This window comes from Mauremys mutica, chromosome 13, assembly GCF_020497125.1.
Source record: "Mauremys mutica isolate MM-2020 ecotype Southern chromosome 13, ASM2049712v1, whole genome shotgun sequence".
NCBI lineage: Eukaryota > Metazoa > Chordata > Testudines > Geoemydidae > Mauremys > Mauremys mutica.
Window position 1 is genome coordinate 3931943 of NC_059084.1, and position 12707 is coordinate 3944649.

Consider the following 12707-nt stretch of genomic DNA (forward strand, 5'->3'; position numbering starts at 1 on the left):
ACTGCTGCAGGTTAGGAGCTATAGAACCAGTTCCATCAAACAAGCAACCTTATGGAGTGTATTTGAGTGTTTCTTTTTGGTTCAAAATAGGACAGGGCCATGCAAACCATCTTGGATCTCAAAGCACTCAGTTTATTCACTCAAAAGTCAAACTTCAGTATGGAGGCTTTTAAGTCCATCATAAAAGGTCTGCATCCCCAGAACTTCCTGTCATTGATAAGCAGAAACAGGAGTGAAGTTTGTCATTACAAGTGTCTAAATTTCTGCCACTCCAAGAGACACTTTGAGTAGAAGTCCCTTCCTTTCGATTTGTTGGCCTTGCCATGAATCTTTACTGAGTTCCTAGTGGCAGCTGTCCAAGAAACAGGAATACCTGTCTGCTGTTCCCGGACAGCTTGCTCATCAGCCCCTCTCAAAAGAGAAAGCCCTTGAGGCCAGCATCCTGCTGGTGTGTTCTTTCTTAATCTCTGCTGCAGAAGGCCCAGGCTGATTACAAAACAGCATAGTATCACTAGATTCCTAAGAGCTGAAAAAATCCACAGGTTTGTTTCCTGTTTGCTACAGACCTTTTATGAACCCTTCCTTTGAACCGCTGAGGAAGGACTCCCTGTGATTTTTCACTTGCAAACTCTTTTCTAATTGCTATTATGTCAGGCTGGGGTTTTTTGTTGGTTTTTTTTTGGATGGGGCGGGGAGCCACAGTACTGTACCATACTGTATTTTTCATCAGGATGAGGTGGTGGTTCTTGGGACTGAATGACACCTTAATTCCAAAGATTAGTTTAGTTTTTTCTTAGCTCACAAGCAAATGAACCTTCTGTCCTTCTGCCATAATTCTCAGCAGCCTGTAGAGATGAAATGGCACACTCTTGTATGGAGTGTAGTTACAGCCAACCTGTCATGGATGTAGTGGTGTCTGCACTTCTGTTCCCAGAGGGCATATATTCACTGGGTGGTAGGGGGGTGTTCTTAATTTTGGTTACTCATCTGCATTAGCTAACTCCGGTTAAAATAGCAGGGAAGACATGGCAACTCGTTTTTTAACTCACATTAGCAGATTGAGTGTGACCCTTCCCTGGGACCATAAACTCCTCTATAGGCTTTAACTCAGGGGTCGGCAACCTACAGCACACATGCCAAAAGTGGCACTCAAGCCGATTTTTGATGGCATGCGCTGCTCTGGGGTTCCGGCTGCTGCCCCGTTGCCAGCCGGGGTCCTGGCCGCCAGCCCCCCTCAGTCCGCTACCGGCCTGGGGTTCTGCTCACCGAGGCCAGCAGGAGGCTGAGCGGGGCTGGTGGCTGGGACCCCAACTGTCAAGGGGCCAGCCGCCGGAACCCCAGACCGGCAGCAGGCTGAGTGCTACTGGCACCCCAGACCAGCAGTGGCTGAGCAGGACCAGCGGCCGGACCCCAGACCGGCAGCAGGCTGAACTGGGTTGATGGCTGGAACCCCAGACAACGATCCCAGGGAAGGGTCACACTAAACTGATAAGATCTGCATTTTAATTTTATTTTAAATGAAGCTGGTTAAATATTTTAAAACCTTATTTACTTCAAACACAACAATAGTTTATTTATATAATCTAGACAGAGAGAGAGAGACCTTCTACAAATGTTAAGGCACGGGAAACCTTAAATTACAGTGAATTTGGCACACCACTTCTGAAAGGTTGCCGACCCCTGCTTTAACTCATGCTGCTAATTCAAGTTAAAAGTGGAGTTGCTCTGTCTTCATAGCTATTTTAACCCAAGTCAGTTAATTTGGATTAGCTAACCCAAATTAGGAGCAAACCTCTTTTTCACTGAAGGACCTACCCCTTCTGGTTTCTTTGAATGCACGCAACACAGGCCTGGGGTCTCTTGACCTGTCTCATGGAGGAAATGTGATTCTTCCACTCCGACTAGGATCTGGCTACACTACCCTGGGTATACCAGCCACTTATCCTGCAGGACCACCTGGTTTTCGAGCACCTGCGTTTCCTCCCTTCAGGAACCTGTGACCAGTGATACAGGGTATGTATACACTGCAGCTGGGAGTGTGCCTCCCAGCCTGGGTAGACAGATTTGCACTAGCTTGCTAAAAGTAGCAGTGTGGATGTTGCAGCCTGGGCAGCAGTTTGGGCTACTCCCTAAGTGCAGATCCAGGGCGTTAGATGGGCTTGGACTTGGATGGCTAGCCAAAGCCACCTCCCATGCCACAACATCCACACTGCTATTTTTAGCAGGCAAGCTTGAGTGAAGTTAGCACAAGTCTGTATGCCATGCCGGGAGGCACGCTTTTAGCTGCAGTGTTTTCAGGCCTGTTGCCAGAGTTGAAAGCACTGGAACAAACATATGTTGGCTTCCTTGTGACATGGGTCTGGTATAGTTTGGTTGATGAGAGAGAAGTTGAGTATCTTGCAGATTTGGAAGCTCTCATTTTTAGAAAGACCTGGCGGGGGCAGGTTCTCTGACCCAAGAGACAGGATAAAAGGTCTGTTCTGCATCCAGTCACCTAGGAAAGAGAGGGAAACCAAGTGTTAATGTGGCACACACAAGGTCTGAGAGAGGAAAGAAATTTTCCCATCTCTCTCTAAAGCCTGGAGGAGGAGAAGCCACCTCTCATTTTTGTTCAATTCTCGATCCAACTTCATTCCCAGTGGTGATTTGTTTTGTGACAGATGTCTCACCAGCAGGAAATGAACAGCCACTGACCGCTTATTTCCTCTGGGCCCCCAAACCGCCATCACATGGTAGTAATATTTGATCACTACTGACCTAGGCTGGATTCGAACTGATGACTTGTAGACTAAACTTTCTTTACTACAAGTTACTCATGAATTCATTCATTCCAAATAATCATTTCAAGCTTACTGCTTTTAATGAGGAAGTGACTAACAATCCATCATACAGCACACAATGTCGTCTTTTTACCCTAATCTTTAGTCCTTTCTCAGTCATCATTATGGTAAGACCACTTAAAGGTGTGGGAAGAATGATGGGTCAATCATTGGAATTTTCAGCACAGGAGGATGTTCAGCCCATAGGGCATGCACTAGGAAGAGCAGCTTGGGAAAGACCCATTTGGCAAGCTGAGCATCATGCACATGCTGTATACTGTAGGGCTTTGTCCTTAAATGTTTTGTGAAATTGGTAGTCTTAAATGCACCAGTATACAATGAACAGGTAGACACTGTGCAGTTTTTTCCACATACCTCTTCCAGTGTGCCTCAGTCCTGATTTGCAGCATTTTGTGCATGTTATTCCTGAGCAGAAACTATACATTGTTCTACCTTACGCACTGAGTCTGTATAAATGAGCAGATTATCATAATACTTTGCACGTATATAGTGCCTTCCATTTGAGGATATCAAAGCATGCTTACAAATGGATGTCTCCTGGGGATTAGATTGAGACAACCAAGCTTCTATCCATTTGTAGCCTTTGAACCCCTATTTCCAGAATCGAAAGGCTAATGCATTAAGCCAGTCTGCTGCAGTCTAGCTTCTATTACGAGGACTAACTTCTATACTGGGAGACCTTGAACGGCTACTGCTCATGGTGCATCTGTCCTTTGAGTATGTAGCAATCTCCAAGGCTGTCAATATGGCCTCCACAAGGACTAAATTTACTTTAGACAATCTCACTTTTAAAATATTTAAAGCATTTAGTTTTTCTTGGCCAATAGCCTTCATCCCAGAGTTCCTAGGAGGAATTGGAAAATTTGGTTCTAGGCTGCTTCATCTTTGAACAGAGAGTAAGTCAACAAGAAGGTCTTGGAGGTCACCATTCCCTCAATGTGGAAAAAGAACTAGCCCTGTTATCTAGGGACATAAGGAATCTCACGGAATCAAGTTCATAAAGACTAGAACTGTTTCACGTTAGGAGCAGTGAAACCAACAGGCTGTAACCTTCACAGCAGAGAGGTTTTCATCTCACAGGCTTTGTCTTCACAGACCCAAAAAGAGTTTGTTTACAATGAGGTAACTAACATGCATTAGCTATCCCTCTGTTATAAATCCACTTATTTCACGTAGCCACAATCAGCTAACAGTTGCATCTTGTCCTGCCACCACAACTTGGCCATGGCCATAAACATCACGAGTTGCTTCGCGTCTCAAATCGGTCATTTCCCCTGTTCTGTGCTTGAATTGTACAAGAGGAAGTGGGAGCTCAAGAAGTTCAGCTACTATCTGATTTAGTTTTTTGAACAACCAAATATTTGCAAATACTTTTGCAACAGCTGTTGCATATTCTGCATTTTTTCCCTTTATTTTAGCCTTTTAGTAATTGCACAATTGGAATTGGTTTAACAGAAACCATTCCTGTGGGATGAGTTGCTACAAGAATTGGGCAGAATTTTTTTGATGGCTAAGTTGCTGAGAAGTGCATTCGTAAGGGCACCAAAATTACTTGAAAATTTGGGTCAAATTTAGTGGATAGTTTTACCTGGAAAAAAAGGGGGTACAACTGAAAAAGTCAGAACGTTTTCTTTTCATCATTTTTAAGTTAAACAGTTTAACATCTCATTTTGAAAGATGTTTAGAAATTAGAAATTTATCTAATTAAAAAGGTGAAAAACACTCAAACAACCTGAAACAGCAAACTGAAAAAAAAATTTGTTTCAGGTCAATTTGTTTCGGTGAGATGAAAAAAAATCAGTTTTCAGTTTGAGCCGAACTAAGTGTTTTGTCAGGGTTTTTTGTTTGTTTTTTTGGTTCAGCCCCTGAACAGAAAAATTGATTATTCGCTCAGCTTGAATTGCTACTTCATTAGGAGATTTTTCCTTTTCTTTCTTGTGTCACAACCAGTTAAATGGTTACATATCAAGTATGTTTGTAATAATTATAATTGTTGGGGACTGGCAAATGGTGGGCGTGACTGATGTTTGTATTGAGACTGCTATTCTGTAGACTTCCTCCTTTGCAGATCTACTGTATGCAGACATTTGACAGGAAATGTAATGCCTGTAATCTGTGTTTTGTTCATCTGTCTCCCCAGATTGCTAAAAAGTGCCCAGAATGCCAAACTGATACCAAGAGGAAGCATTTAGCCCAAGTTTTTTTCCTGCCATAACCTCCCTGACAAGAGGCAAGTGCATCACGTCAGCACTGGTTAAAGAGCCAGCAGAAAAGGAGATTGGAAAAAGAGGCAGGGTGCACATTCATTTATGGACCCTTGTTCTCAGCTTCTCGCAGCATCATTCCTCTCCTTGGCAAAGTTCATCAATCTCCAAAGACCTCTCTTCCCACTTCTCTTTCAGCAAGAGAGGAAAGAAGCAAATGTTGTCCTTGGAATTGTATTGAAATGGGGATCTTCATTTCTTCTCTGTTTAAATCAGCAGATTCTTGTGATGTTCTGGTCCTTTTAGGTTGTACTTTGACAGCCTGGAGGATGTTTTCAGTAATTGCCTCCTCTCAAATATTTACTCAATCCTGGAAAATTTCTGAGCAGCAGTAGTGCCATTGAATCCCCTTTTCCAGGAATACCACTTTCCTTTGGTGACTGACAGAAGCTGTTGCTGCTAGGTGATTTCAGAGGTGTAAGGTGGTGAAAGCCTTTTTCTAAATCCAATTGTTTTTACTGCGCTTCACCGGTAGTACAGACCCAGCACATCTTGTGCTTATACCCACTCATTTATGCCTGCCCTGCCAATCAGAAGCCTGTTTCCTATATTGCTATAAGTGTTGAATGTTGCACTGAGCGTGCTTCCAAAGAGGACGTAGCTTCTTCTGAGGCACTTGCACACTCCTGTTGTGTCTGTATGGTTTCATACTTGTGTTTTCAGAAGTGTATCAGGGAGAGTGAAAAGACTATTCATGTTCTTTCAAAGTGAACATACAAACTGATTTTAAACTCCATCAAGTTGGAAAAGAGAAACACTTCGATATTTTCACTTTCTGACGGGGGGTATTAATGTTTTGCTAATTTAAGGAATTGTATCAATTTTAAATCTTCAGTGGAAATAAACTAAGTAAAAATGAACCAGTTTGCACATCCTGAGTGTATTGTACATGGCTTTTTGTTTACCACTGTGTCTAGAAGAGGTGGGCGTTGAATCCAAGTGGAAGTAAATAGACGTCATTTTGCTATATGATTTTAAATACTCTTATATTTTTGCAACAGTCCTTTGATAATTTTTTGTCACTCTTGTGTTTTCAGTTGTCAAATTGTATAACATGATATAATGGCTGGAAGTTGAAACTAGGAAATTTGGACTGGAAATAAGGCATACATTTTTATTGGAGAGTAATTAACCACTGGCCAATGTACTGAGTGTTGTGATGGATTCTCCATCACTGACCATTTTTAAATCAAGACCAGATGTTTTTCTAAAAGATCATCAGCTCTAGGAAATATTTTGGGGAAAGTTCCTGTGGCCTGTGCTATGCAAAAGGTCAAGATGATCACAATGGCCCTTTCTGGTCTTAGAGTCTGTGAATCAGTGACAAATACATATGACTTTCAGATGCTTAGAATTTGGGTGAGGGGGTGTCATGGAATTACCCTTTTGGTAAATTTGATTTGCTTTTGCTTAGCCTAAAGGTGGATTTTGGGTGGAAAGTTTGGTAAAATTCCCTTTGTCCATCTTCAATATATTCTAAAATGAAAGGTGAGTGATAGTCTGAGAAATTTGAGAGGGTCTTTTTTTCTCATTTTGATAACTGAAAACTTGCCATTTTTGAAATTTCACACTTGCCGTGGACTTTGTCCACAATTAGGAAAGTGTCTTTGACAAATTAGAAGAAACTTCAGTTAGAAACAGCTTAGTTGTGCATGTGTGGTATGTGACTTTTAGTGTGTCAAAATGTGGAATTGTGGGTATGCATGTGTGCTCCAATTTGAATTCACATCTATTGCTTTAACTGCTTCTGTGTTTTTTCCTAAGAAGTTCAGACTGGAAGAAGGTGGGGGTGTATTTTGTTTTTCAGTGATGATGATACAAAAGCTTTTCCTTACTACCTGACTGAATAATTAGAAGGGGAAGTTGAAATATGAGGATTTAGATGGATCTGAGGACAATCTTGTGCTGGAATATATTCTCCCAGACTTCAGTATATCCTAATATGTGGACATATTTTACTGTACATTTAAATTTACCAGTATCTTACTGTTAGCATATTAGCTTATTTTTCCTGTCTCTGGCTTTTCTGAGTACCTAGATGTCACTTTTTCCCCTTTGTTTTTTGGATAGTGGTCTCAGATTATTTTGAGGATTTCAGCCAGATACACACACACTTTATTTTTGTCCGTTTTTTTTTTTAAACCTTTTTGTCAGTTCTGCTAATGTGCTGCTGATACTAAGCTAGGTGTGGGAGACATCAGCAGGGACAAATAACACAAAGAGATGTATTGGTGTTCACACCTCAACTGCTAGAAGAGGGCCTCATCCTCCCTGATTGAACTAACCTCGTTATCTCTAGCCTGATTCTTGCTTGCATATTTATACCTGCCTCTGGAAATTTCCACCACATGCATCCGATGAAGTGGGGATTCACCCACGAAAGCTCATGCTCCAATACATATGTTAGTCTGTAAGGTGCCACAGGACCCTTTGCTGCTTTTACAAAGGGATGTAGTAGTTATAAACATGGATGGGAAATAGTTAAATGAGGTTTCACCCTTCAAGCTTTATACTTACGCAGGGAAACCAAGAGGAAAGATATTTAGCAAATAGTAATGTTGGAAAGGCCCTAGGGCTGAAACAGGGCCAGCAACAAACTCCTGGCTCTTTAAAGCCCACAAGGTCTTGTAACAGATTGACACCACAAAGCTATCATCTGGTCAGGGAGGGAGAGGCTATAATACAGTGGTGTGATAAACAGGAATAGGTGTGGAGGAAACCAGGCATCCCAGATAGGGTGTCTCCACACATTAAATATCATGAAATATTTTTAGTGGTGGTATTTTCTTTGTATTAGAGCCACATGACATCATCCTCAACCTAAATACTTTTTCTAATCAGGAGTCCTCTTTATGCCTTTTTAACAATAAATATATCAGTAATCATGACTTCATGGAAGTCAAAAATATTCAGTGAAAAGCAGCTTAGATTAATCCTTTTCACCCTGTCACATCTTTGTAAGTTACCTGAGATCATCACATGAATCAAGTGCCACAACCACTCCTGAGTGTTTAGTTCCAGCCATTGGTTTTTGGTGCTAATTTCACACCTTAATACCATTAGGCCCGTGCAGCCTGTGGCATGTGAAGTTTAAGAACAGAGCAGAATCATAATGGATTCTATTATAATGAAACTCTCTGAGGCAGTGGAATATTTCAGTGCGCTGCAATGTGCAGTCTGTGATTCTGCTTGTGTGGAAAAACCTCGTTAAGTTCCTGTCATTTAAAAGAACTGCACCTTGCTCCTTTCACCACTAGAGGGAAGTTGCAGTACAGGATAGACCATGGGTTTTCACTGAAGAGTATAATTTTGGACTACTTTTGGTAGTGGAGATATCCCTTGAAATGATAACTTCATCTGTGTCTGTTTAAGGGAGCTTTAATTGCTGCAGACTCATGCAGCTGGATTTTACTTCATATCTTATTTTTGATTATTGGGTTTCACAGTCTGGTGGGTGGAAATTATTATAATTATTCAGGTAACAGAAATAGAAATTTGTTTAGTAAAGTTTGTGGGAAGATAACCAGGTTGAGAGACCATGCTGTTTTCCTCATCCATCCCAAAAACATAAACCCCCAAACTAGAATATCTTCATTTCACATTCTTCTGCATGCTTGTCTTGGGGGGGCAGGGAAGATGGGTGGTTGGATCTTAAGAAGACATTTGGAGACCCTGGATTTATTAACCTTCTGGGCCAACTGTAAATCTCGATATATATCACAAGCGTTTGGGGAAGGGATAGTTTGAGGAATGTAGAGTGGTCATTTATGAGATGGATGATGATTATTGTGGGCAGAGTTATGATTATTTATTATTCATACTACCATAACCTGTGGGAACCCTGCCAGAGTGTTTCAGTCCCGTGATCTTACCAATAGATGGGTCTCTAGCTGGGTTCTGAATTAACACAGTTTATAGCACAAAAATAATGGATTTAAGTAATTGATTTACTGTACTCTTACCTTCCTAAAGGTCAGAGGTGAGGTGGGTGGGGGAAGCTGCTGCTGTTCCATGGATACAGAATTTCGCTCTCTAGTAGTGTCTGTCAGTGTGCCAACTCTGAGCACTACAATCATAAAACAAAAATGAACTATAATACTTCGGGTTTGGCTGCGGGGCCAGAAGCCACTCACTGGTATCGAAGTGCCAATTTTAAATGGAACATCTAGATATCCATGATTCACCTGGCAGATGAGCCAATGATTTTCATTTAGCAAATCCAGTGGTTTCATTCATCAGAATGATTGTGCTGTTTAAACTGCTGCTTGATATACATACTGCAATAAAAGGTGTTCATGCAGATCTGTTTTTCATCTGAAATAGGGGAAAATCTTCCAGATAAACACTTGCACTTGTTTAACCATTCAAAAGTATTTGTGTATGACTGTTTACCATTTCAGCTTGTTCAGAGATTTGCATATGTTTACACATGATCCAATCCCTTGCAACTTCTTGGAAATATCCTCAGTGAATGTGTAGCTAACGATAATAACAGGCTGTGAAAATCCATTATATGTTGATACAAATTTGGCCTTTTGGTTACCAGAGAATGAAGTGTGTCAAAGCTCCACAGAAACTAACAGGCAGCCAGATATTCACAGCATCCTTCTCAAATCCCTGCTTTCCAGGGAAATGGCTGCTACTTTCAAACTTTGACATTTGTAGCTTGTCTGCCTACTATATATACATATATAATTTAGTTTTAATAAAATGATTTAGATAAGGGCATATTGAGGAAGCAAACGCCTACCAGTCCCCTGCTGACAGTGACTGGATTGAATGAGGTTGCAAATCATCCAGGTTAATATCCAGAACAGATCATGCTTTTGAAAAATAAGGGCAATAAAGCTAAAACCCCATTTGGAATATGGACCCGTAAAGGTCAGCCCGTTACTTCTCTATCATACGATAGGAATTGCCAGACCAGACTAGACTTCATTTCCAGCTAGCACAGTATCGGCTGTCTGACAGTGGCCAGAATCAGATGTATTAGAGGAAATGTACAAAAAACCCTGCAATAGTCACAGGAAATAACCAGCTCAAGGATAGCTACAAGTTAACCCCATCGTTAGAGGTTGGTTTATGCCCTGAAGGCTTCTATCCCTTCCAAACACTGGGTTATAGTTTTTTTAATCCTGTCTGACTTCCACGCAAATGTCCGATCCTTTTTCAAATTCTGGTAACATTATAAGATTGATCTTTGACAGGTCCAGTAGCTGTAAAAACAAGGATTCAAATGTGAATTCACCCTTCAGAATGGGAGCAGAGCCAACACAGACCTAGAGTTGGAGGTATGATAGTTTTGTGTTTCCAACTAAAGATTAGTTCCACCTGCTCAGTCAGAGGAAATGCTCAGTGCAGGTCCTGCTTAATTCTAGTCTGTGCAGGATACTCAAGCAATGGCTGGTTCTTTGGGAGGAAATTCCCACTTGTCTCCCCCATGTCTGACTCTCTGCTTTGCATTTTGTTTTCTTTTGATAAGAGGTTTTGCATTTGCTTTTCAAAACGCATGGTACATGACTCTCCGTTGAAGGTTGTTGAATGCTAGTAATTGGGGGACCTGTTTGGATGGGAAACACGGCCTCTTCCTCTGGGGGGCACGACGGGGTCACTCGCAGTAACTGCATTCATTAAGCTATTGCCTGGTGCGCAGCATGTTTGCACCACAAACTTTTTTTTTTTAAGATGGTCAAAAGGGAGGCTATACAGTAACATATGCAGTGCATACACTATATATATATATATATATATATATATATATATATATATGTATAGTGTGTGTGTTTATGGAAATAAAATATATAGTGAGAGAGAGCATGCACGCATGCTTAGGCATAGAACTGTATCTATAGAATGTTACATTAATGTTGCACCTGTGTTAAATTATCAATATCATGGATGTTGAGTGATTTGCACATTAGGTGTTTGACCCTGCAGTCTTTATTTGAGCAATGTTCTTGGAGAACCCATCACAAACCCCACCTCCTTCCGCTCCAAGTGCAAAGTGCATTTCTTTGACCTGCCTTCTGTAACCTGAATACACAGCAACATGAATATTTATTAAAGAAAGACGAGACCCTACCAAAACAAGGCACTCCACTGCACATGCTTCTCACACTGGGAAGAGGATGAGAAAATAAACATGCGACAGAAGTTAGTCATGTTGCTTAATACACACTAAGGGAAGATGCTGAGATACTGTGGTGATTAGAACCTATGTAGGAGAGTTTTAATAAGAAATAGAGCTTTGAGCCTGTAAAGTGGAGTCTTATTTTGAAAAATGTCTAACAATGGCAACATGATGTTTTCTATGTATTGTCTCAGTGATGTCTAGATAAATCTGTCCAGTTTGCAAATAAAAAAGCAATTTTGGGGAGGTCTAACTGTGCCAGCCCTGGCAGCTTAAGTTACATTCTTTTTGGTTTGTGCATCACCAGTAGTCATCTGCAATAGGAGTTTAGTTAACAATCCTGTTTATGTGCAAACCTGAATAGAATTCAGCTCCCTCTCCCATACTGCATTGGCTCTGCAGCGCTAACAACAATAAAAAGTAGTAAAACCGAAATAAAAGGCCAGCTGCTGATTGGCAGAGTAAGCAGGCGCTATTCTGCATAATCACTTTTCACTGTTCAACACCTTAAAGTTGAATTTGTGGTACAATCCTGAATGGTTTCCAATACAAATTAAATGAAGAGGTTTTATACTTGTGTTTTACGCAGGAGGTGCTCAGAAATGCTTTGTCACTACCTAGTGAGCACAACTGACCATTTATTTACAAAACATCCTTGGAATGCCAGGAAAATAAGGGGAAGAACAATTCAGGCTTATGTGATCATAAGATGTTTTGCTATATGTGTGTGTCTGTGGGCAGCAATTGCAACATCAAAAGGGGAAAAATACTCCATGGAAGATTCCCCAAGGTCAATGCAGAGTGTGACAGTGTGTGGCTTTGTACCTAGCCCGTTTTCTTTTCTCCTGTTTGTTGGAAGGAAATGAAAAAAAGTGCCTTGAGTTTCCTGTTCTCTAACTAGCACAGTGCTATCAATTTCTGCCCTGCTTCTCTCACTCTCTAACACAAGAGATACTTGTTTGGGGGATAGGGGTCAGAGTGTAAGGAGATTAGAGGCAAGATACCAGCTTGGTAGGGCAGCAGTTCTGCCCCTATACTGAAGTGCTGATAATAGTGCCTACAGGCAGTCAGGAGTAACTCTGCTAGCACAGGTGGAAGGAGTATGAGCTAAGGGAGGCCAGAAGTACTTGTAAGCAAAGTGGAGCACAAGAAAGAGCAGTGGGCTCTGGCGCACGTTCATTGCCATGGAGTGCACAGAGGCTGTCTGCAGACGTACCACCGGGTTTGGCTGGATTGTATGGGGTGGTTAGGGTAGCATGGGTCAGAAATGAGAAGCCGCTGCTCTCTGAGGATTTCTGATGAGAATTAGACATGGGGCATTGATTCTCACAGACCTGAGTCAGGGTGTTCTGCTTTGCGGCTCTCCCCCCAAACACTTAGAGAGGGATCTTGTGCAGCCAGAGGGGATTAGCCGATGAACCCTTATGTGGGAAGATTTCCTAGGCTGCAGGGCAGAGAAGAGATCTAGCCAGT

General features: G+C 41.5%; 1 protein-coding gene across 7 annotated transcripts in view; it reads left to right on the top strand.

The window, feature by feature from the left end:
• The window catches only part of RTEL1 (regulator of telomere elongation helicase 1), a 115956-nt gene extending 110016 nt beyond the window's left edge, over window positions 1-5940 (top strand). For all 7 annotated transcript variants that reach the window (XM_044985237.1, XM_044985240.1, XM_044985242.1 and 4 more), the window contains one exon: window positions 4981-5940. In XM_044985237.1, coding sequence (XP_044841172.1) covers window positions 4981-5055 — 75 coding nt within the window. In that variant the 3' untranslated portion in view covers window positions 5056-5940. The remainder of the gene's footprint in view (window positions 1-4980) is intronic.
• Window positions 5941-12707: the final 6767 nt, after the last annotated feature.